Here is a 24,862-nt window from a genome sequence, read left to right as displayed (position 1 = left end):
CAAAGTCTCCATAAGGAACTTGGGGACCCGCAAATACTTGCTGAGGGATTTGAGGTTGAGAATTTGGCGGAAGGAGCCGTTCGGCTTCTGAACCAAGAGGCTAGTAGAGAGCGAATTGACTTTTGCTCAGAGAAAAGCAGAAGCCAGCCTCCCACACTGGGGTCCCCCAGTGAGAGGCCTGTCCCGTTTATCGGTTGGCTAGGACTGCTTGCTTCTGGTTTGGAGGTCTTAGAGGAAGAATTCGGGGACCCAGAGAAAGACTGCCCCTTGGCCTTCCTTTGCGGGGGCGAAAGGAGGACGCTCTAGCTCTAGGGACTGCTGCCGAAGGTAGAAACGCTGTCTTGGAAGTCGCCACTGTGGCCACTATTTTATCCAATTCTGGCCCAAATACAATATCACCGGAATAAGGGAGGGCCTCAAGGGCCTTCTAAGAGTCCGAGTCAGCACGGTAGGAGCACAGCCAGAGGGGCCCTTCTGGCCGACACCTTGTAAGTTAAGATGCTGGTGTCAATAGCCGCTTCATCCAGATAGGAAGCAGCCTGCTTGCTATGCGCCACCAGTGGTAATAGCTGATTGCCATGGACCCAAGGCCCTCCTCCAGGGCATCCGGCCAATCGCCTTAGCTACCCATGCAGAAGCCATGGCCGGACGTGCGATAGCACCTGTATGTGCATAAATTCCCTTAAGGACATTTTCCAACGTCCTGTCTGTCGGATCCTTGAGGGAAGCCGTATTCGAAACAGGAAGGGTAGAACTCTTGATAAGAATGGAATTGTGCGCGTCAACAGGAGGAGGAAACTCCCATTTGCTTCGCTTTTTGGTAGGGAGCGGGTAAAAGGATGCATTGCGCTTGGAGACCTGAAACCGCCTTTAGGAGCGGTCCAATCCTCCGCTAGAATTTCCTCAAGCTGTTCAGATTTAGGAAACTCCACGTAGACCTTTTCCTGATGTTTGAAATCCGGTGCCTTGGGTCTAGGAGCCGTTTCCTCGTCCTCAATAGAAAGGACCGATCTGACTGCCCTAACTAAGGCAACAATATCTACTTGAAGGAAAGGCTCCTCCTGAACATACGAGGCCCCATCCTCAGAAGCACCGGAAAAATTCTCCTCCTGGTCCGAGGAGAGTTCCGAATCTGAAACCTCAACCGTCTGGGGGACAAAGCTCTCACGTCTGGACGAAGTACGGTCCCTATCCAGCAATTGCTGAAATGATGCAGACACCTGAGCTAAGCCCTGCACTGAATGTGAGAAGGTGCTCATCCATAGGGGTCCAACGCAGGCAACTGCAGATGAGGCTGCATAATGGGGGCGGCTTGGACCCCCAAAATAGGAAGGACAAGTGCGGGTGCTGCAAGGTGATCCACCAACTGCGTCATTACCTGCGACAAGTTGGCCGCCCAAGTCGGTTCCTGGTTGGAAGCAATAGAAACGACGTCTCACTGCATGTCTGTCACACCTGATAAAGAGACCCATCCTGGACCGCATCCTGTGGGGAAAGACCAGCAGAACAGTGTATACATGTACGCAGCAAAGGAGCTTCCACCATTTTGTTTTTGGAAGACATTGTACAGTGTTCCAAGAAAAGTCCCATACACCAAGATATATAACAGGGGTGTGCAATAGGGAACAGTGCACTGAAAGTAGGGGCCACACACATTTAAATGTGACTGGGGCAACTATAGGGGAGTTAACCCATTTCACAGCTATAGTAATGAAAAATAGACAGACAATAGTGTGAAATATGAGAACAAGCACAGTCACATTCAATGCAATAGAATAGGCAGATAATGCTCAACAATCCAACCAGTTGGCTGGATGGAGTTAGACTGTATAACCTGACCTGAGGGGAGGTATACAGGGAGACGGGAGCCTCTCTGATACAGACTGTATAACCTGACCTGAGGGGAGGTATACAGGGAGACAGGAGCCTCTCTGATACAGACTGTATAACCTGACCTGAGGGGAGGTATACAGGGAGACAGGAGCCAGCCTCTCTGATACAGACTGTATAACCTGACCTGAGAGGAGGTATACAGGGAGACAGGAGCCTCTCTGATACAGACTGTATAACCTGACCTGAGGGGAGGTATACAGGGAGACAGGAGCCTCTCTGATACAGACTGTATAACCTGACCTGAGGGGAGGTATACAGGGAGCCAGCCTCTCTGATACAGACTGTATAACCTGACCTGAGGGGAGGTATACAGGGAGACAGGAACCTCTCTGATACAGACTGTATAACCTGACCTGAGAGGAGGTATACAGGGAGACAGGAGCCTCTCTGATACAGACTGTATAACCTGACCTGAGGGGAGGTATACAGGGAGACGGGAGCCAGCCTCTCTGATACAGACTGTATAACCTGACCTGAGGGGAGGTATACAGGGAGACAGGAGCCTCTCTGATACAGACTGTATAACCTGACCTGAGGGGAGGTATACAGGGAGACAGGAGCCTCTCTGATACAGACTGTATAACCTGACCTGAGGGGAGGTATACAGGGAGACAGGAGCCAGCCTCTCTGATACAGACTGTATAACCTGACCTGAGGGGAGGTATACAGGGAGACAGGAGCCAGCCTCTCTGATACAGACTGTATAACCTGACCTGAGGGGAGGTATACAGGGAGACAGGAGCCTCTCTGATACAGACTGTATAACCTGACCTGAGGGGAGGTATACAGGGAGACAGGAGCCAGCGTGTCTGATACAGACTGTATAACCTGACCTGAGGGGAGGTATACAGGGAGACAGGAACCTCTCTGATACAGACTGTATAACCTGACCTGAGGGGAGGTATACAGGGAGACAGGAGCCAGCCTCTCTGATACAGACTGTATATGTATAAGGGGTACTACTGTGTGGTGTAACATGTATAAAGGGGCACTACTGTGAGGCATAACGTACAAAGGGGTTTGGGGTACTTACTCTGTGGTGTAATGTGAATTGGTTACTTGTGTGTGGCCACATCCCATCCCGGTGAGGCCACGCCCCCCTTTATTTTTGGCGCACACCTTCGCCGCACACTATCCTTGTTTAAAATACATAGTTGGGGGGAGACCAATGCTCTTTCTGGCACAGGGCACCACAATGCCTAGCTACAGCTCTGGTTAGAGGTCTTGTGTTGCACCATAGAAAGGGGAATAGCTGCCTTAGAGATGACATTAGGTTGGTGATAAATAATGTTCTGAATTTAGATTTTGGACAGTGGAGTTTTGTCACTGCTCAGATATAATTACGGCCACCTTAATGCTGTTTACATCAGATTAGTTATATAGAGACAGGTAATTGCCCCTTCAGCTTGTTGTGGCAGACAGTGCCTATAAGGACATATTTGGAGAAATAAGCCTGGAATTGTAGTAAATACGGCACGCCAATGCATTTTCTTACCCTAACTGGCTGCACAATGGTTTCTATACCAAAGAGACTCTATGGGGCGCCATGTTGCTTTGTTACAATTACAGAGTCACTATACACGTGCGGCTCCGGTGTTAGTCTCCGTGGTCAGTAGACATTAAGGTGCGCACACACTAGACGATTGTTTAAATAATTTGCCCCATTCCAACACATCGGAACAACAGATCGTTCAAACCTTCAAGTGTGTACGCACTATGCGCCCTCCCGCGGTGGCGTCCCCGACATCTTCAGGTCACCGCTACATGCAGCTCAATCTGACAATCTCATTAACGATTTCCCGCTAATCACGCAGTGTACACGCACTATGCGCCCTCCCGTATTATCGCGCGACCAGGTGATGTGTTATATAGTTAACGATCTAACCACCAATGATGCAAAATATATCGTTCGGCCTTTGGAAGAAAGCGCAGTGTGTACGCACTAGATCGTTGGCCGGGAGTTCTAAGGAAATCGGGACGACCATTGCATCGTTTGCAAGTCGTCTAGTGTGTACCTCAAGTCCAATGACCTCCTAAAACTCACTGATCATGACACGGCACGTGTGTACCTCACTGATCATGGCACGGCCACGTGTGTACCTCACAGATCATGCCACGGCCCGTGTGTACCTCACTGATCATGGCACGGCATGTGTGTACCTCACTGACATGGCACGGCACGTGTGTACCTCACTGATCATGGCACGGCATGTGTGTACCTCACTGACATGGCACGGCACGTGTGTACTTATTAATTACTCAGAGACAGAGAAAAGGAAACACCTTTCCGAGATGGATAAGAAAAGACATTTATTAAAACTTGTGTAAAAACTTAGACTGGTAAAAAAGTAACTAATATATCTTTCCCAGACAAGCTGGGACATCTCGCATTAAAAAAACAACAACTTTTATGGCTTTTGTATTGTTTGTAGTTTTTAGGGTAAGAATCCATATTTTTTTGTAAATGCTAAATCATCCCGTAATCCAGGACACATGAACTACACAGGTTCTGTGTCTGCATCACATCTGCTTATAATCAGCCACAGAACCTGTGTAATTCACCCGTGTCCTGAATTAAAGTGTAAAGCCGTATTGGTAATAACACGCACCAAACGTGGCCAATAGCATCAGAATAGGAGATAAAGTTCGGTACTGAGAAACAACATGGCTGACTGCCGACATTACACTTCTCATACACACAGTATTAATGTGTAACCAGTCACACACGCCATTGTTTCACTAGGTCTGGGTTGATGCAACCTAAATGGGAATAAAGTGGACGGAACAATGCACAATTGCACTTAGTTACAACTAATCACACACTTAACGTCATGGTTTCAGTTTGATTACTTTGCTTGGTCAAACCTAATTGGCAACAGGGTGGTGAGGCGTACGGATACACCCCCCAAAGTGCCTGCAACAAAATGAATCTCGTCATAACGTAACCGTACAATGCCAGGACTGACACCGCGCTCACGTGTGATAGAGACGGCACCAACTGACTTCTAACATCTGCAGGAATCTAACACCCCTCTCACCAGGTACACAAGCAATAACCTACCCTCCAACATGACCCGTCCATCAGGGACACAATGCTCTGCGCCTGGGCTTCCCACCTAATTTATGACTGCAGCCAACTGTGTTGAACTAGGTAATAGATGAGCCAGGTGTTTCCTCACAGGTGGCTGCAATCATACACTAAGAGGGAAGTCCAGGAGCAGAGCATTGTCTACCTAATGGGGTCATTTTGGAGGATCTGCAATAACCCGGGATACTGTACAGTGCGAGAGGGATGAAATTACCCGGGATACTGTACAGTGCAAGAGGGATGAAATTACCCGGGTTACTGTACAGTGCGAGAGGGATGAAATAAGCCGGGATACTGTACAGTGTGAGAGGGATGAAATAAGCCGGGATACTGTACAGTGTGAGAGGGATGAAATAAGCCGGGTTACTGTACATTGCGAGAGGGATGAAATTACCCGGGTTACTGTACAGTGTGAGAGGGATGAAATTACCTGGGATACTGTACAGTGTGAGAGGGATGAAATTACCTGGGATACTGTACAGTGTGAGAGGGATGAAATTACCTGGGATACTGTACAGTGTGAGAGGGATGAAATAAGCCGGGTTACTGTACAGTGTGAGAGGGATGAAATTACCTGGGTTACTGTACAGTGCGAGAGGGATTAAATTACCCGGGTTACTGTACAGTGCGAGAGGGATGAAATTACCCGGGTTACTGTACAGTGCGAGAGGGATGAAATTACCCGGGTTACTGTACAGTGCGAGAGGGATGAAATTACCCGGGTTACTGTACAGTGTGAGAGGGATGAAATAAGCCGGGTTACTGTACAGTGTGAGAGGGATGAAATAAGCCGGGTTACTGTACAGTGTGAGAGGGATGAAATAAGACGGGTTACTGTACAGTGTGAGAGGGATGAAATAAGCCGGGTTACTGTACAGTGTGAGAGGGATGAAATTACCCGGGTTACTGTACAGTGTGAGAGGGATGAAATAAGCCGGGTTACTGTACAGTGCGAGAGGGATGAAATTACCCGGGTTACTGTACAGTGTGAGAGGGATGAAATTACCTGGGTTACTGTACAGTGTGAGAGGGATGAAATTACCTGGGATACTGTACAGTGTGAGAGGGATGAAATTACCCGGGTTACGGTACAGTATGAGAGGGTTGAAATTACCCGGGTTACGGTACAGTATGAGAGGGATGAAATAAGCTAGGTCGAGCATTTCAACCCTGGTAACTAGCAGCGCTGAGCATGGGTTCACTGCGGCTTGTGATGCAGTATGAATGGGTAACCCGGCTCGCGATGTAGTATGAATGGGTAACCCGGAATGATGCATAGGAAGAGCCGGTGCTTGGAGATGGTCTCATCTCCAAGCTCCTGCCCAGCACGTGATGGCGGTGACTCATATTGCCGGATCGGGACGCCAGTCTGTAAGGGGTCTCAGCCGGGTCACACCCTGGATGGATGAGTGAACAAACTCCCGGCATACAGATGTGAGAAGGGAATAAGTTACATCCTAAATAAAGTTATATTCCTATATAAACGTTCTAGGTGTTGGCAAACAGCACTTATTTACAGTAAAGCAGATTTACTACTAATATTGTATTGTACATTCATTACGTTCACAAACACTTACTGTACAATTATCAAAAATAAAATTATTTCCTTAGATAATGATATGAATACAAAATGCATATAAAAAGGTGTATAAAAAACATTCAGAGTTAGTATAAAATACCGAAGCCATCCTTTAGGGGTAGAAAATGGATTCACGCCTGAACTTTTATTCTTTTCTCCGTATCGGGGAAATCTTCCTCTTCTGGGATAAACATGGAAACTAAGAAAGTAAATAAAATGTGCAAAAGACGGATGAGAAAGTGACGCAAAGTAAAGGTCACATCGCTGAGACGGTAAAAGTCACTTTGGTGATTGAGCAGCTGATACCTCAAACTGGCCGCACAACTAACTAGCCGGCCGCACAACTAACTAGCCGGCCGCACAACTAACGAAATCAAATAGATTTAATCAATTTGTCAGAACAACAGTTTTTGCCCATTTTCCAACATTTGGGAGCAAATGGCTGATTGTCATATCCTCCCATACACTGCCAGATTTTCATTCCAGTGATAGCATTTAGATGTGTGGTCGGCTAGTGGCCAGCTAGTTAGATGTGTGGTCGGCTAGTGGCCAGCTAGTTAGATGTGTGGTCCGCTAGTGGCCAGCTAGTAAGATGTGTGGTCCGCTAGTGGCCAGCTAGTTAGATGTGTGGTCGGCTAGTGGCCAGCTAGTTAGATGTGTGGTCCGCTAGTGGCCAGCTAGTTAGATGTGTGGTCGGCTAGTGGCCAGCTAGTAAGATGTGTGGTCGGCTAGTGGCCAGCTAGTAAGATGTGTGGTCGGCTAGTGGCCAGCTAGTAAGATGTGTGGTCCGCTAGTGGCCAGCTAGTAAGATGTGTGGTCCGCTAGTGGCCAGCTAGTTAGATGTGTGGTCGGCTAGTGGCCAGCTAGTTAGATGTGTGGTCGGCTAGTGGCCAGCTAGTTAGATGTGTGGTCCGCTAGTGGCCAGCTAGTTAGATGTGTGGTCCGCTAGTGGCCAGCTAGTTAGGTGTGTGGTCGGCTAGTGGCCAGCTAGTTAGATGTGTGGTCGGCTAGTGGCCAGCTAGTTAGATGTGTGGTCGGCTAGTGGCCAGCTAGTTAGATGTGTGGTCGGCTAGTGGCCTGCTAGTTAGATGTGTGGTCGGCTAGTGGCCAGCTAGTTAGATGTGTGGTCGGCTAGTGGCCAGCTAGTTAGATGTGTGGTCGGCTAGTGGCCAGCTAGTTAGATGTGTGGTCGGCTAGTGGCCAGCTAGTTAGATGTGTGGTCGGCTAGTGGCCAGCTAGTTAGATGTGTGGTCGGCTAGTGGCCAGCTAGTTAGATGTGTGGTCGGCTAGTGGCCAGCTAGTTAGATGTGTGGTCGGCTAGTGGCCAGCTAGTTAGATGTGTGGTCGGCTAGTGGCCAGCTAGTTAGATGTGTGGTCGGCTAGTGGCCAGCTAGTTAGATGTGTGGTCGGCTACACCCGGATGTACACCCGGCACCAGTTTGAAAAATGGAGAAAAAAAAACACCCTACAAAGTACAAACCTGTCCTGCAGTTTCCTATCACCCCCTCAGGGTCATTACATGTAAATCACCAACCATTTGCTTTTGGTCTCTGCAGACATTTAGATCTATGGGTGGGATTTACCAAAAAGAAATCCAAAAACTTCCGTGTTCAGAATTTGGTGGCATTTCTATATGTACCAAGCTCCCTGCGATACATTCTGGACTTTGAACCGCTGGGAAACGGCAATAGGAGCATATGGGCTTCTTATTACATTCTGCACCGAGAGGTTCCCTTCCGGTCCCCCCCGCTGCACGCACGTCTTTCTGTGCATAAAGACGCCAGTGGGACTTCTGGGTCATAAACCCGTTAGCCCCTCTATCGCAAAGGACAGCTCTTACCGGGAGAGCGAAAAGTGGCGAGATGTACCGGGTCCATGATGTGATACTTAGTACATACCACCCTTTAAGTCAGTATATAACAAATATACATTTGTTGTTTCATCTTCTGCAGTTTTTGAACTTAAAGGTGTGTCAAGGAGATAAATCCACAAATGTTATATGTGAGCAAATGAAGCCTCTCAGACCAGGATCCAGAGATTAAAAAGAGGCCAAAAACCAATTGCTCAGAACATAACAGGAAGAACCGGGGCCTGGTGTTGGGAGGACTTGGTCCGGCATGCAGAGACAACCCTGTGATTTGGAAGTAACGGTGATGACTGTAGTAGCCTATCAGATGGCTGCTATCATGTAACTAGTATGCTCTAGGAAGGAAAAGAAAGCGCCTGATTGGCTGCTATGGGCTGGTTCCAGGACTGTGCCGCTGACCCATCACAAAACCTTTCGCAGGGTTGGATCCATCCCCAAAGCTCCCCTGAGCCTCGGGGTACCTGCAAATCGGTGACTGTATAATGGTCTATTCTCAGATTCACTATGCGCACACGCGTCGCAGTACGGACAGGAATGTATGACGGTTCCATCTGCCCACCTGTCCTTCCGCTAACTGACCCTTACACGCCTTCTCCTTAGATCTAGAAGAGATATGCCCAGGACGCTGTGCTGAACGAGGCATAATGAGGTGACATAATGAGGCCGATTGTCCTAGGCATTTGTGCCCACCCTTTAAGGGCATTGCTCTACCTGGTAATGTTGCCCAGTCAGATAACATCTCCCAAAGTGCCCCCCTTAATGTAGTCAAATCAGGGGACATCTTTTGCCCCAAGTAAGATCACCTGCATTAGACCCCTATAATAAATGTGTACACAGTATTGGGAGTATGCGAGTACTGGTACCTTCGCTGTGATCTAGGTCTGGGCGGTAGGACAGGAATAGCCAGGCAATGCCAACCAGAAGAGTTACAACCAGATTGACCACGATCCACGGCTGAAGGATCTGACGTTCTGCACCTTCTTGCCTGGCACCAAAGCAAATACATAGACAGTTACGCCAGTATTCACGGAGCGACAAGAACCACACACAATGTGTAATGGGATATTCATTCTGATACTAAGGGCCGTATTCAAATAGTTTTGCATCAACAAAAAAGTTTTGCCTGCCCGACTTTTCACAGCTTTCGCCTGTTTTGGAGGCGAAAACTTTTCGTGCGCGCTCCCGAATTTACTCCGTATTCAATTACCAAACAGGCGAAAAAATGGGGCACGGCGAACGTGAACCAGGCGAAAAGTGCAGGATGAATTGGGGGAATCACTCTGTACCCCAGAAAAAGATGGGCTGACTTCAGAAATCATTATGGTAGTTTAGTATTAGCGTACTAGCCCTAATTGAACTACTTTGGGTACTTAGTGGCGGTAATTGCTGGCTATTAGCGTCGTGGTAAAGGTGGTGAAGATTGGCATAAAGCTGGGTTTTTGGAGGAAATAAGTAATCCCATCACGTTTGGGGGCTTGTAAATGGGTAATAACATATTATAATATCTCTAAAGTGAAGTTTTAGAAAAAGTGAAATTCCTCCGGCATACAAGCACCTGCAATCCCAAACACACCTGGACCCCTCTTACAGCCCCCCAGAAGCTTATTTCACTAGTTTTTTTAAGTTGTTTTTAGAAGTGTTCCTTGGATTTCTGTTTTACTTTTTTGGGTGAATTGTCTTTTGGGAGGACAGGGGGGGGGGGGGGGGGTACTAAGGGTTCTGAGTGTTTTCCCAACATCTGCAACCCAAAATATAGATTTTGCACTTCTTTTCTCCCGCTATTCTGTGGAGAAAAAGTTTTGCCTATTTCGGTGCACGGACTGTTCATATAGGTGAGAACGGAATGGAATTGAATACAGAGATACATTTTCAGGTGAAATTTTTGCAAAAAACGTCCGAAAACGGCTTTTCGCTAACTGAATACGGCCCAAAGTGGTAAAAGAACTAACAACGTTAAGTAGGTTTTCATTTATTGGTATTTTTCCATGAAATACGGTTTGCAGTAAATCCTCTCCCTCTTCCATATTAGTAATGTTGTGGGTAACGTTTCCTGTCTAAATTGTGGACTGAAGTAAAACACCGTAACATAATTATTAATGACTAGCTGAAGTACCCGGCGGTGCCCGGGTTTAAATCTTCAGCCCCCTAGTATGTCTTCTGGGATCCAAATGTCACCAGTCTGCAAAGTATTCATCCAAATCCATCCAGTGGAAGACTCAGAACAGGCTCCCCGGGTCAGTTCTGCCCAGCGTACACCAACAGGAGGTCCGACCGGGACCCTAACCCCAATAAAACCTGGCCAGGATCTAATTGGACCACCTTGCATTGGTTTCATTCCAATCGGTGCAGGGGTGTCTGAATGCATAGACAGACAGACGAACTAACAGAATACATTTCTATCCCCTGGTTACTCATACCAACATATACCATCAGAACCATCCCTTACATTCTCCACATTTGAAGTCCATGCTATAAGCCTCTTCCAACCAGTACACCTCAGAGTAGCTGTCATCTACCGTCCCCCTGGCCCTCCCTCCAAGTTCCTTGACAACTTTGCTTCCTGGCTCACTCACTTTCTCTCCTCAGACCTTCCCTCTATTATCCTCGGTGACTTCAATATTCCTATTGATATCCCCACAGAATCTGCTGCCTCCAAACTACTCACCCTCACTTCCTCATTTGGACTCTCCCAATGGACCTCCTCACCCTCCCATGCGAGTGGGCATTTGCTTGATCTGGTATTCACTCACCGTTGTGATATTTCTGCTTACTCCAATTCCCCATTCCCCCTCTCTGACCATCACCTCCTCTCTTTTAACCTATCCCTCTCTCCTTCCCCTCCACTACCTCCGAAAGCCACCATCACTAAGCGTAACATTGAAGCCATCGACACTGCTTTCTTTTCTTCCCTACTTGACTCGCTTCTCTCCCCTATCCTCTCTTTCTCCTGCGCTGAACAAGCTGCTTCCCTATACAATGCCTCCCTTACTTCTGCTCTTGACTCTGTTGCTCCGGCGATCACTACTCAACCTCGCAAATCCACACCTCAACCCTGGCATTCCAAATTCCACACCTGCAAAAATGTTCACGAACCGCTGAGCGACAGTGGAGAAGATCACGCTCTCAGGCAGATTTTCTCCATTTCAAATTCATGCTGTCATCCTACAGTGCTGCCCTTTCCCTCTCTAAACAGTCCTATTTCAATAATCTCATCTCCTCCCTGTCCTCAAATCCCCAGCGTCTCTTTTCCACCTTCAACTCCCTCCTCTGCCCACCCCCTCCTCGTCTCCCCTCCTTGCTCTCTGCCACTGACTTTGCTACCTATTTCACATCTAAAACTGATTCCATACATCAGGACATCATATACAACCAGTCCCCCAGCTCTCCACTTCCTCCTTTCCCGGATCACCCCTCCCCATCCATTTTACAGACTCTGACATCCTTCTCCCCTGTGACTGGAGAGGAAGTTAAGGCCCTTATCCAGTCCTCCCCCCCCTTCCACCTCTCCCCTCGACCATATCCCCTCCCACCTCCTCCGCTACCTCTCTCCTTCTGCCTGCTCACATCTTGCCCACCTCCTTAATCTCTCCCTCTCATCTGGCACTGTTCCTTCTGCATTCAAGCATGCCCATGTCTCCCCCATTCTTAAAAAACCTACCCTTGATCCTAACCTTCTTTCTAACTACCGACCCATCTCTCTCCTCCCCTTTGCCTCCAAACTCCTTGAGCGGATTGTCTACAAATGCCTTACCACTTTTCTTTCCTCCCACTCCCTCCTTGACCCTTTTCAGTCTGGCTTCCGTTCTCTCCACTCCACTGAAACTGCCCTCACAAAAGTCAGCAACGACCTCCTTGCTGCCAAATCCAAGGGCCACTACTCACTGCTCATTCTCCTTGATCTCTCTGCTGCTTTTGACACTGTGGACCACCCTCTACTGCTGCATATACTTCACTCCCTTGGTCTACGTGACACTGCTCTCTCCTGGCTGTCCTCCTACCTCTCTGACCGTTCCTTCTCTGTTTCCTCTCATGGCGACTCCTCCCCCCCACAGCCTCTTACAGTAGGTGTTCCCCAAGGTTCTGTTCTTGGACCTCTCCTATTCTCTCTCTATACGTCTTCTCTAGGTAAACTCATCAGCTCTTTTGACCTCCATTATCATCTCTATGCTGATGATACTCAGATCTACCTTTCCTCAACTGATCTTTCCCCCTCTCTACTGACTCGTATCTCTAACTGTCTCTCTGCCATCTCTTCCTGGATGTCCCAGCGATTTCTCAAACTTAATATGTCTAAGACAGAGCTGATAGTCTTCCCACCCACCCACATAACATCATGTCCCACTATTTCTTTATTAATAGATGGCATTACTATCTCATCTAGCCCCAAAGTGCGTTGTCTTGGAGTCATCCTGGACTCTTCGCTCTCCTTTAAACCACACATTCAGAACCTCTCACAGTCCTGTCGTTTCCATCTCAAGAATATTTCCAAGATCAGACCCTTTCTCACCCAGGATGCTACCAAAACCCTTGTACATTCACTGGTCATGTCCAGACTGGACTACTGTAACCTTCTCCTAGCTGGCCTCCCCAAATCCCATCTCTCTCCTCTCCAGTCTGTGCTCAATGCTGCTGCTCGGCTCATCTTCCTCTCCAAACGCTCTACATCTGCCTCCCCTCTTTTGCAAGCCCTCCACTGGCTCCCATTCCCTTTCAGAACCCAATTCAAGGCTCTTACACTCACTTACAAAGCCCTCACCCATTCCTCTCCCATTTACATCTCTGATCTCATCTCCCTTCACTATTCTGTCCGCCCTCTTCGTTCACTTAATACACGCCGCCTTTCATGCCAATTGATTACTTCCTCCCACTTCCGCCTCCAAGACTTTGCCCGTGCTGCTCCCCACCTTTGGAACTCCCTCCCTCTCCCTATCAGACTCTGCACCTCTCTACCATCTTTCAAACGAGCTCTTAAGACCCACTACTTCATTAAAGCCTTCCAGCTCTCATCCTAACTTGCTGCTACATCTTCCTTTCTCCCAGCCCACCCCATTCTGTGTCACTCCTGTTTGTCTTCCCCTCCTTTAAAGAATGTAAGCTCTTTCGAGCAGGGCCCTCTACCCTCTTGTGCTTCTCCCTACTGTAATTTAATTTATCTCTTACTAGCCACTAGGGCAACTAACACTTGGCTGCTTATGCGGGCGTTAATGTCACTAATATAGCAATGTTTATCCATGTCCTGTATTGTATTGTATTGTAAGTCAATGGTTACTTTTTTGTCTATGTACTTTGTAAGGCGCTGCGGAACACTTGTGGCGCCATATAAATAAATGATAATAATAATACATTTTATATATAAGATTGTTAGAAGACAAAAACTTACCACAAGCTGCCGTTCTGTGCGGGAGGAGTGTAGAAGTTTATCCTGTCGCTCGTCATTTGCTGGCTCAGTTCAAGGAAGAGAGCAATAAAGTACACTACAGAGGATACACAAACATAACATAAAGTACACTATAAACAGAGGATACACAAACATAAAGTACACTATAAACAGAGGATACACAAACATAACAAAGTACACTACAAACAGAGGATACACAAACATAACATAGTACACTACAAACAGAAGATACACAAACATAACAAAGTACACTATAAACAGAGGATACACAAACATAACAAAGTACACTAGAAACAGAGGATACACAAACATAAGTACACTATAAACAGAGGATACACAAACATAACATAAAGTAGACTACAAACAGAGGATACACAAGCATAACAAAGTACACTAGAAACAGAGGATACACAAACATAACAAAGTACACTAGAAACAGAGGATACACAAACATAACAAAGTACACTAGAAACAGAGGATACACAAACATCACATAAAGTACACTAGAAACAGAGGATACACAAACAACATAAAGTACACTATAAACAGAGGATACACAAACATAACAAAGTACACTACAAACAGAGGATACACAAACATAACAAAGTACACTATAAACAGAGGATACACAAACATAACAAAAAGTAGACTACAAACAGAGGATACACAAACATAACAAAGTACACTATAAACAGAGGATACACAAACATAACAAAGTACACTATAAACAGAGGATACACAAACATAACATAAAGTACACTAGAAACAGAGGATACACAAACATAACAAAGTACACTACAAACAGAGGATACACAAACATAACAAAGTACACTATAAACAGAGGATACACAAACATAACATAGTACACTACAAACATAACAAAGTACACTATAAACAGAGGATACACAAACATAACAAAGTACACTAGAAACAGAGGATACACAAACATAACAAAGTACACTAGAAACAGAGGATACACAAACATAACATAGTACACTACAAACAGAGGATACACAAACATAACAAAGTACACTATAAACAGAGGATACACAAACATAACAAAGTACACTAGAAACAGAGGATACACAAACATAACAAAGTACACTAGAAACAGAGGATACACAAACATAACAAAGTACACTATAAACAGAGGATACACAAACATAACATAGTACACTATAAACAGAGGATACACAAACATAACAAAGTACACTATAAACAGAGGATACACAAACATAACAAAGTACACTATAAACAGAGGATACACAAACATAACATAGTACACTATAAACAGAGGATACACAAACATAACAAAGTACACTATAAACAGAGGATACACAAACATAACAAAGTACACTATAAACAGAGGATACACAAACATAACATAGTACACTTTAAACAGAGGATACACAAACATAACAAAGTACACTATAAACAGAGGATACACAAACATAACAAAGTACACTAGAAACAGAGGATACACAAACATAACATAAAGTACACTAGAAACAGAGGATACACAAACATAACAAAGTACACTATAAACAGAGGATACACAAACATAACAAAGTACACTACAAACAGAGGATACACAAACATAACATAAAGTACACTACAAACAGAGGATACACAAACATAACATAAAGTACACTACAAACAGAGGATACACAAACATAACATAAAGTACAGAGGGGAGAATGTACAGTACATATGGGATATAATATATATAAATAACGTAGTCACTGGCGGTGGTGGGCTCAGGTAGGTACAGTAACACCTATGCCCCTACATTTATATCATGACGTAGTTGGGGTCTGCACTTACAGAATGATGCCACAGCAGCTGGGTCCAATGCAACAAGACCATGAAATGCATGCGAGATGCTGGCCAGGTCAGTCCTAGTAACAAGGAGGAGCATGAAATAATCCGTACACAAAAGTCAGGACAGGCAGCGGGTACTCCGAGGGCTCCCTATAATAAGTTACCTGTCATATGCAGACACCGCGCTGAGCGCCAGCAGCACGTACAGGAAGCACTGGGAGGGGTACGCCAGATCTTTGTATATTACCAACAAGTTAGTAAGTGTAGTGAGCTGGCTCCCAGCCAGCAGGTAAATGACCACAATATTCCAGACGGCGTAGCCAGCCAGGAAGCCGCTGCAGAACAGGCCGATCATCCTGCAAGGAGAGGAGCGTGTGAGAAATACAGGTCACACGTGACACACACATGTAACACGCTACTGCTGCATGTACCTAAAGGCACGATGTACACTGAGAGACACATCCATACTGCTCCATGTTGGCTTAACATCCATGAAGTCCTCCACATGTTCTGTCATTCTGATGTTACTGCTGCGATCGGCAGCAAGAAATTTTCCTATAATATAAAACAAAACAGCTGGAAACAAATCACAAACCGTCTGCACTTTATGTGCTGCCAGCAGGTCCTATATGTGCTGCCAACAGGTCCTATATGTGCTGCCAACAGGTCCTATATGTGCTGCCAACAGGTCCTATATTCCTATATGTGCTGCCAACAGGTCCTATATGTGCTGCCAACAGGTCCTATATTCCTATATGTGCTGCCAACAGGTCCTATATGTGCTGCCAACAGGTCCTATATGTGCTGCCAACAGGTCCTATATTGCTATATGTGCTGCCAACAGGTCCTATATGTGCTGCCAACAGGTCCTATATTCCTATATGTGCTGCCAACAGGTCCTATATTCCTATATGTGCTGCCAACAGGTCCAATATTCCTATATATGCTGCCAACAGGTCATATATGTGCTGCAAACAGGTCCTATATTCCTATATGTGCTGCCAACAGGTCCTATATTCCTATATATGCTGCCAACAGGACCTATATGTGCTGCCAACAGGTCCTATATATGCTGCCAACAGGTCCTATATGTGCTGCCAGCAGGTCCTATATTCCTATATGTGCTGCCAACAGGTCCTATATGTGCTGCCAACAGGTCCTATATTCCTATATGTGCTGCCAGCAGGTCCTATATGTGCAGCCAACAGGTCCTATATTCCTATATATGCTGCCAACAGGTCCTATATTCCTCTATGTGCTGCCAACAGGTCCTATATGTGCTGCCAACAGGTCCTATATGTGCTGCCAACAGGTCCTATATATGCTGCCAACAGGTCCTATATTCCTATATATGCTGCCAACAGGTCCTATATGTGCTGCCAACAGGTCCTATATATGCTGCCGGCAGGTCCTATATGTGCTGCCAACAGGTCCTATATTCCTATATGTGCTGCCAACAGGTCCTATATGTGCTGCCAACAGGTCCTATATGTGCTGCCAACAGGTCCTATATTCCTATATGTGCTGCCAACAGGTCCTATATGTGCTGCCAACAGGTCCTATATTCCTATATGTGCTGCCAACAGGTCCTATATATGCTGCCAACAGGTCCTATATGTGCTGCCAACAGGTCCTATATTCCTATATGTGCTGCCAGTAAGTCCTATATATGCTGCCAACAGGTCATATATTCCTATATGTGCTGTCAACAGGTCCTATATATGTGCTGCCAAGAGGTCCTATATTCCTATATGTGCTGTCAACAGATCCTATATATGTGCTGCCAACAGGTCCTATATGTGCTGCCAACAGGTGATATATTCCTATATGTGCTGCCAACAGGTCCTATATATGCTGCCAGCAGATCCTATATATGCTGCCAGCAGGCCCTATATGTGCTGCCAGCAGGACCTATATTCCTATATGTGCTGCCAGCAGGTCCTATATATGCTGCCAACAGGTCCTATATGTGCTGCCAACAGGTCCTATATTCCTATATGTGCTGCCAACAGGTCCTATATTCCTATATGTGCTGCCAGCAGGTCCTATATAATATATGCTGCCAACAGGTCCTATATTCCTATATGTGCTGCCAACAGGTCCTATATTCCTATATGTGCTGCCAACAGGTCCAATATTCCTATATATGCTGCCAACAGGTCATATATGTGCTGCAAACAGGTCCTATATTCCTATATGTGCTGCCAACAGGTTCTATATGTGCTGCTACCAACAGGTCCTATATTCCTATATATGCTGCCAGCAGGTCCTATATGTGCTGCCAACAGGTCCTATATTCCTATATGTGCTGCCAACAGGTCCTATATTCCTATATATGCTGCCAACATGACCTATATGTGCTGCCAACAGGTCCTATATGTGCTGCCAGCAGGTCCTATATTCCTATATGTGCTGCCAACAGGTCCTATATGTGCTGCCAACAGGTCCTATATTCCTATATGTGCTGCCAGCAGGTCCTATATGTGCAGCCAACAGGTCCTATATTCCTATATATGCTGCCAACAGGTCCTATATTCCTCTATGTGCTGCCAACAGGTCCTATATGTGCTGCCAACAGGTCCTATATGTGCTGCCAACAGGTCCTATATTCCTATATGTGCTGCCAACAGGTCCTATATATGCTGCCAACAGATCCTATATTCCTATATATGCTGCCAACAGGTCCTATATGTGCTGCCAACAGGTCCTATATTCCTATATATGCTGCCAACAGGTCCTATATGTGCTGCCAACAGGTCCTATATTCCTATATGTGCTGCCAACAGGTCCTATATATGCTGCCAACAGGTCCTATATGTGCTGCCAACAGGTCCTATATTCCTATATGTGCTGCCAACAGGTCCTATATTCCTATATGTGCTGCCAACAGGTCCTATATGTGCTGCCAACAGGTCCTATATGTGCTGCCAACAGGTCCTATATTCCTATATGTGCTGCCAACAGGTCCTATATTCCTATATGTGCTGCCAGCAGGTCCTATATAATATATGCTGCCAACAGGTCATATATTCCTATATGTGCTGCCAAGAGGTCCTATATTCCTATATGTGCTGTCAACAGGTCCTATATATGTGCTGCCAACAGGTGATATATTCCTATATGTGCTGCCAACAGGTTCTATATATGCTGCCAGCAGGTCCTATATATGCTGCCAGCAGGCCCTATATGTGCTGCCAGCAGGTCCTATATATGCTGCCAACAGGTCCTATATGTGCTGCCAACAGGTCCTATATTCATATATGTGCTGCCAACAGGTCCTATATGTGCTGCCAAGAGGTCCTATATTCCAATATGTGCTGCCAACAGGTCCTATATTCCTATATATGCTGCCAACAGGTCCTATATTCCTATATGTGCTGCCAACAGGTCCTATATGTGCTGCCAACAGGTCCTATATGTGCTGCCAACAGGTCCTATATGTGCTGCCAACAGGTCCTATATTCCTATATATGCTGCCAACAGGTCCTATATTCCTATATGTGCTGCCAACAGGTCCTATATTCCTATATGTGCTGCCAACAGGTCCTATATTCCTATATCTGCTGCCAACAGGTCCTATATGTGCTGCCAACAGGTGATATATTCCTATATGTGCTGCCAACAGGTCAAATATTCCGAAATGTGCTGCCAACAGGTCCTATATTCCTATATGTGCTGCCAACAGGTCAAATATTCCGAAATGTGCTGCCAACAGGTCCTATATTCCTATATGTGCTGCCAACAGGTCCTATATATGCTACCAACAGGTCCTATATTCCTATATGTGCTGCCAACAGGTACTATATATGTGCTGCCAACAGGTCCTATATTCCTATATGTGCTGCCAGTAAGTTCTATATATGCTACCAACAGGTCCTATATGTGCTGCCAACAGGTGATATATTCCTATATGTGCTGCCAACAGGTCCTATATATGCTGCCAGCAGGTCCTATATATGCTGCCAGCAGGCCCTATATGTGCTGCCAGCAGGACCTATATTCCTATATGTGCTGCCAGCAGGTCCTATATATGCTGCCAACAGGTCCTATATGTGCTGCCAACAGGTCCTATATTCCTATATGTGCTGCCAACAGGTCCTATATTCTTATATGTGCTGCCAGCAGGTCCTATATAATATATGCTGCCAACAGGTCCTATATTCCTATATGTGCTGCCAACAGGTCCTATATTCCTATATGTGCTGCCAACAGGTCCAATATTCCTATATATCTGCCAACAGGTCATATATGTGCTGCAAACAGGTCCTATATTCCTATATGTGCTGCCAACAGGTTCTATATGTGCTGCTACCAACAGGTCCTATATTCCTATATATGCTGCCAGCAGGTCCTATATGTGCTGCCAACAGGTCCTATATTCCTATATGTGCTGCCAACAGGTCCTATATTCCTATATATGCTGCCAACAGGTCCTATATGTGCTGCCAGCAGGTCCTATATTCCTATATGTGCTGCCAACAGGTCCTATATGTGCTGCCAACAGGTCCTATATTCCTATATGTGCTGCCAACAGGTCCTATATGTGCTGCCAACAGGTCCTATATTCCTATATGTGCTGCCAACAGGTCCTATATATGCTGCCAACAGGTCCTATATGTGCTGCCAACAGGTCCTATATTCCTATATGTGCTGCCAACAGGTCCTATATTCCTATATGTGCTGCCAACAGGTCCTATATGTGCTGCCAACAGGTCCTATATTCCTATATGTGCTGCCAACAGGTCCTATATTCCTATATGTGCTGCCAGCAGGTCCTATATAATATATGCTGCCAACAGGTCATATATTCCTATATGTGCTGTCAACAGGTCCTATATATGTGCTGCCAAGAGGTCCTATATGTGCTGTCAACAGGTCCTATATATGTGCTGCCAACAGGTCCTATATGTGCTGCCAACAGGTGATATATTCCTATATGTGCTGCCAACAGGTCCTATATATGCTGCCAGCAGGTCCTATATATGCTGCCAGCAGGCCCTATATGTGCTGCCAGCAGGACCTATATTCCTATATGTGCTGCCAGCAGGTCCTATATATGCTGCCAACAGGTCCTATATGTGCTGCCAACAGGTCCTATATTCCTATATGTGCTGCCAACAGGTCCTATATGTGCTGCCAAGAGGTCCTATATTCCAATATGTGCTGCCAACAGGTCCTATATTCCTATATATGCTGCCAACAGGTCCTATATATGCTGCCAACAGGTCCTATATTCCTATATGTGCTGCCAACAGGTCCTATATGTGCTGCCAACAGGTCCTATATGTGCTGCCAACAGGTCCTATATGTGCTGCCAACAGGTCCTATATTCCTATATATGCTGCCAACAGGTCCTATATGTGCTGCCAACAGGTCTTATATTCCTATATGTGCTGCCAACAGGTCCTATATGTGCTGCCAACAGGTCCTATATTCCTATATGTGCTGCCAACAGGTCCTATATTCCTATATGTGCTGCCAACAGGTCCTATATTCCTATATGTGCTGCCAACAGGTCCTATATGTGGTGCCAACAGGTCCTATATTCCTATATGTGCTGCCAACAGGTCCTATATGTGGTGCCAACAGGTCCTATATTCCTATATGTGCTGCCAACAGGTCCTATATGTGCTGCCAACAGGTCCTATATTCCTATATATGCTGCCAGCAGGTCCTATATGTGCTGCCAACAGGTCCTATATGTGCTGCCAGCAGGTCCTATATGTGCTGCCAACAGGTCCTATATGTGCTGCCAACAGGTCCTATATGTGCTGCCAACAGGTCCTATATGTGCTGCCAACAGGTCTTATATTCCTATATGTGCTGCCAACAGGTCCTATATATGCTGCCAACAGGTCCTATATTCCTATATGTGCTGCCAACAGGTCCTATATTCCTATATGTGCTGCCAACAGGTCCTATATGTGGTGCCAACAGGTCCTATATTCCTATATGTGCTGCCAACAGGTCCTATATGTGGTGCCAACAGGTCCTATATTCCTATATGTGCTGCCAACAGGTCCTATATGTGCTGCCAACAGGTCCTATATTCCTATATATGCTGCCAGCAGGTCCTATATGTGCTGCCAACAGGTCCTATATGTGCTGCCAGCAGGTCCTATATGTGCTGCCAACAGGTCCTATATTTCTATATGTGCTGCCAACAGGTCCTATATTCCTATATGTGCTGCCAACAGGTCCTATATGTGGTGCCAACAGGTCCTATATTCCTATATGTGCTGCCAACAGGTCCTATATGTGGTGCCAACAGGTCCTATATTCCTATATGTGCTGCCAACAGGTCCTATATGTGCTGCCAACAGGTCCTATATTCCTATATATGCTGCCAGCAGGTCCTATATGTGCTGCCAACAGGTCCTATATGTGCTGCCAGCAGGTCCTATATGTGCTGCCAACAGGTCCTATATGTGCTGCCAACAGGTCCTATATGTGCTGCCAACAGGTCCTATATGTGCTGCCAACAGGTCTTATATTCCTATATGTGCTGCCAACAGGTCCTATATATGCTGCCAACAGGTCCTATATTCCTATATGTGCTGCCAACAGGTCCTATATTCCTATATGTGCTGCCAACAGGTCCTATATGTGGTGCCAACAGGTCCTATATTCCTATATGTGCTGCCAACAGGTCCTATATGTGGTGCCAACAGGTCCTATATTCCTATATGTGCTGCCAACAGGTCCTATATGTGCTGCCAACAGGTCCTATATTCCTATATATGCTGCCAGCAGGTCCTATATGTGGTGCCAACAGGTCCTATATTCCTATATGTGCTGCCAACAGGTCCTATATGTGCTGCCAACAGGTCCTATATTCCTATATATGCTGCCAGCAGGTCCTATATGTGCTGCCAACAGGTCCTATATGTGCTGCCAGCAGGTCCTATATGTGCTGCCAACAGGTCTTATATTCCTATATGTGCTGCCAACAGGTCCTATATATGCTGCCAACAGGTCCTATATTCCTATATGTGCTGCCAACAGGTCCTATATTCCTATATGTGCTGCCAACAGGTCCTATATTCCTATATCTGCTGCCAACAGGTCCTATATGTGCTGCCAACAGGTGATATATTCCTATATGTGCTGCCAACAGGTCAAATATTCCGAAATGTGCTGCCAACAGGTCCTATATTCCTATATGTGCTGCCAACAGGTCAAATATTCCGAAATGTGCTGCCAACAGGTCCTATATTCCTATATGTGCTGCCAACAGGTCCTATATATGCTACCAACAGGTCCTATATTCCTATATGTGCTGCCAACAGGTACTATATATGTGCTGCCAACAGGTCCTATATTCCTATATGTGCTGCCAGTAAGTTCTATATATGCTACCAACAGGTCCTATATGTGCTGCCAACAGGTGATATATTCCTATATGTGCTGCCAACAGGTCCTATATATGCTGCCAGCAGGTCCTATATATGCTGCCAGCAGGCCCTATATGTGCTGCCAGCAGGACCTATATTCCTATATGTGCTGCCAGCAGGTCCTATATATGCTGCCAACAGGTCCTATATGTGCTGCCAACAGGTCCTATATTCCTATATGTGCTGCCAACAGGTCCTATATTCTTATATGTGCTGCCAGCAGGTCCTATATAATATATGCTGCCAACAGGTCCTATATTCCTATATGTGCTGCCAACAGGTCCTATATTCCTATATGTGCTGCCAACAGGTCCAATATTCCTATATATCTGCCAACAGGTCATATATGTGCTGCAAACAGGTCCTATATTCCTATATGTGCTGCCAACAGGTTCTATATGTGCTGCTACCAACAGGTCCTATATTCCTATATATGCTGCCAGCAGGTCCTATATGTGCTGCCAACAGGTCCTATATTCCTATATGTGCTGCCAACAGGTCCTATATTCCTATATATGCTGCCAACAGGTCCTATATGTGCTGCCAGCAGGTCCTATATTCCTATATGTGCTGCCAACAGGTCCTATATGTGCTGCCAACAGGTCCTATATTCCTATATGTGCTGCCAACAGGTCCTATATGTGCTGCCAACAGGTCCTATATTCCTATATGTGCTGCCAACAGGTCCTATATATGCTGCCAACAGGTCCTATATGTGCTGCCAACAGGTCCTATATTCCTATATGTGCTGCCAACAGGTCCTATATTCCTATATGTGCTGCCAACAGGTCCTATATGTGCTGCCAACAGGTCCTATATTCCTATATGTGCTGCCAACAGGTCCTATATTCCTATATGTGCTGCCAGCAGGTCCTATATAATATATGCTGCCAACAGGTCATATATTCCTATATGTGCTGTCAACAGGTCCTATATATGTGCTGCCAAGAGGTCCTATATGTGCTGTCAACAGGTCCTATATATGTGCTGCCAACAGGTCCTATATGTGCTGCCAACAGGTGATATATTCCTATATGTGCTGCCAACAGGTCCTATATATGCTGCCAGCAGGTCCTATATATGCTGCCAGCAGGCCCTATATGTGCTGCCAGCAGGACCTATATTCCTATATGTGCTGCCAGCAGGTCCTATATATGCTGCCAACAGGTCCTATATGTGCTGCCAACAGGTCCTATATTCCTATATGTGCTGCCAACAGGTCCTATATGTGCTGCCAAGAGGTCCTATATTCCAATATGTGCTGCCAACAGGTCCTATATTCCTATATATGCTGCCAACAGGTCCTATATATGCTGCTAACAGGTCCTATATTCCTATATGTGCTGCCAACAGGTCCTATATGTGCTGCCAACAGGTCCTATATGTGCTGCCAACAGGTCCTATATGTGCTGCCAACAGGTCCTATATTCCTATATATGCTGCCAACAGGTCCTATATGTGCTGCCAACAGGTCTTATATTCCTATATGTGCTGCCAACAGGTCCTATATGTGCTGCCAACAGGTCCTATATTCCTATATGTGCTGCCAACAGGTCCTATATTCCTATATGTGCTGCCAACAGGTCCTATATTCCTATATGTGCTGCCAACAGGTCCTATATGTGGTGCCAACAGGTCCTATATTCCTATATGTGCTGCCAACAGGTCCTATATGTGGTGCCAACAGGTCCTATATTCCTATATGTGCTGCCAACAGGTCCTATATGTGCTGCCAACAGGTCCTATATTCCTATATATGCTGCCAGCAGGTCCTATATGTGCTGCCAACAGGTCCTATATGTGCTGCCAGCAGGTCCTATAT

General features: G+C 45.9%; 1 protein-coding gene across 1 annotated transcript in view; it reads right to left on the bottom strand.

Annotated features, from left to right (window-relative positions):
* Window positions 1–4,193: 4,193 nt before the first annotated feature.
* Window positions 4,194–24,862, bottom strand: part of TMEM237 (transmembrane protein 237) — a gene marked incomplete at its 5' end in the record, with an annotated part of 42,392 nt that continues 21,723 nt past the window's right edge. The window contains 6 exons of the mRNA XM_088465266.1: window positions 4,194–6,759; window positions 9,291–9,412; window positions 13,808–13,901; window positions 15,650–15,723; window positions 15,811–16,002; window positions 16,078–16,201. Of these exons, the coding sequence (XP_088321392.1) occupies window positions 6,692–6,759; window positions 9,291–9,412; window positions 13,808–13,901; window positions 15,650–15,723; window positions 15,811–16,002; window positions 16,078–16,201 (674 nt within the window). The remainder of the gene's footprint in view (window positions 6,760–9,290; window positions 9,413–13,807; window positions 13,902–15,649; window positions 15,724–15,810; window positions 16,003–16,077; window positions 16,202–24,862) is intronic.

The sequence above is a fragment of the Taudactylus pleione genome, unplaced genomic scaffold (genome assembly GCF_031769625.1).
Source record: "Taudactylus pleione unplaced genomic scaffold, aTauple2 ptg001928l, whole genome shotgun sequence".
In the NCBI taxonomy this organism is placed as follows: Eukaryota; Metazoa; Chordata; class Amphibia; order Anura; family Myobatrachidae; genus Taudactylus; species Taudactylus pleione.
Note: the sequence above shows the minus strand (reverse complement) of the source record. Positions and strands in the feature narration are given on the sequence as shown.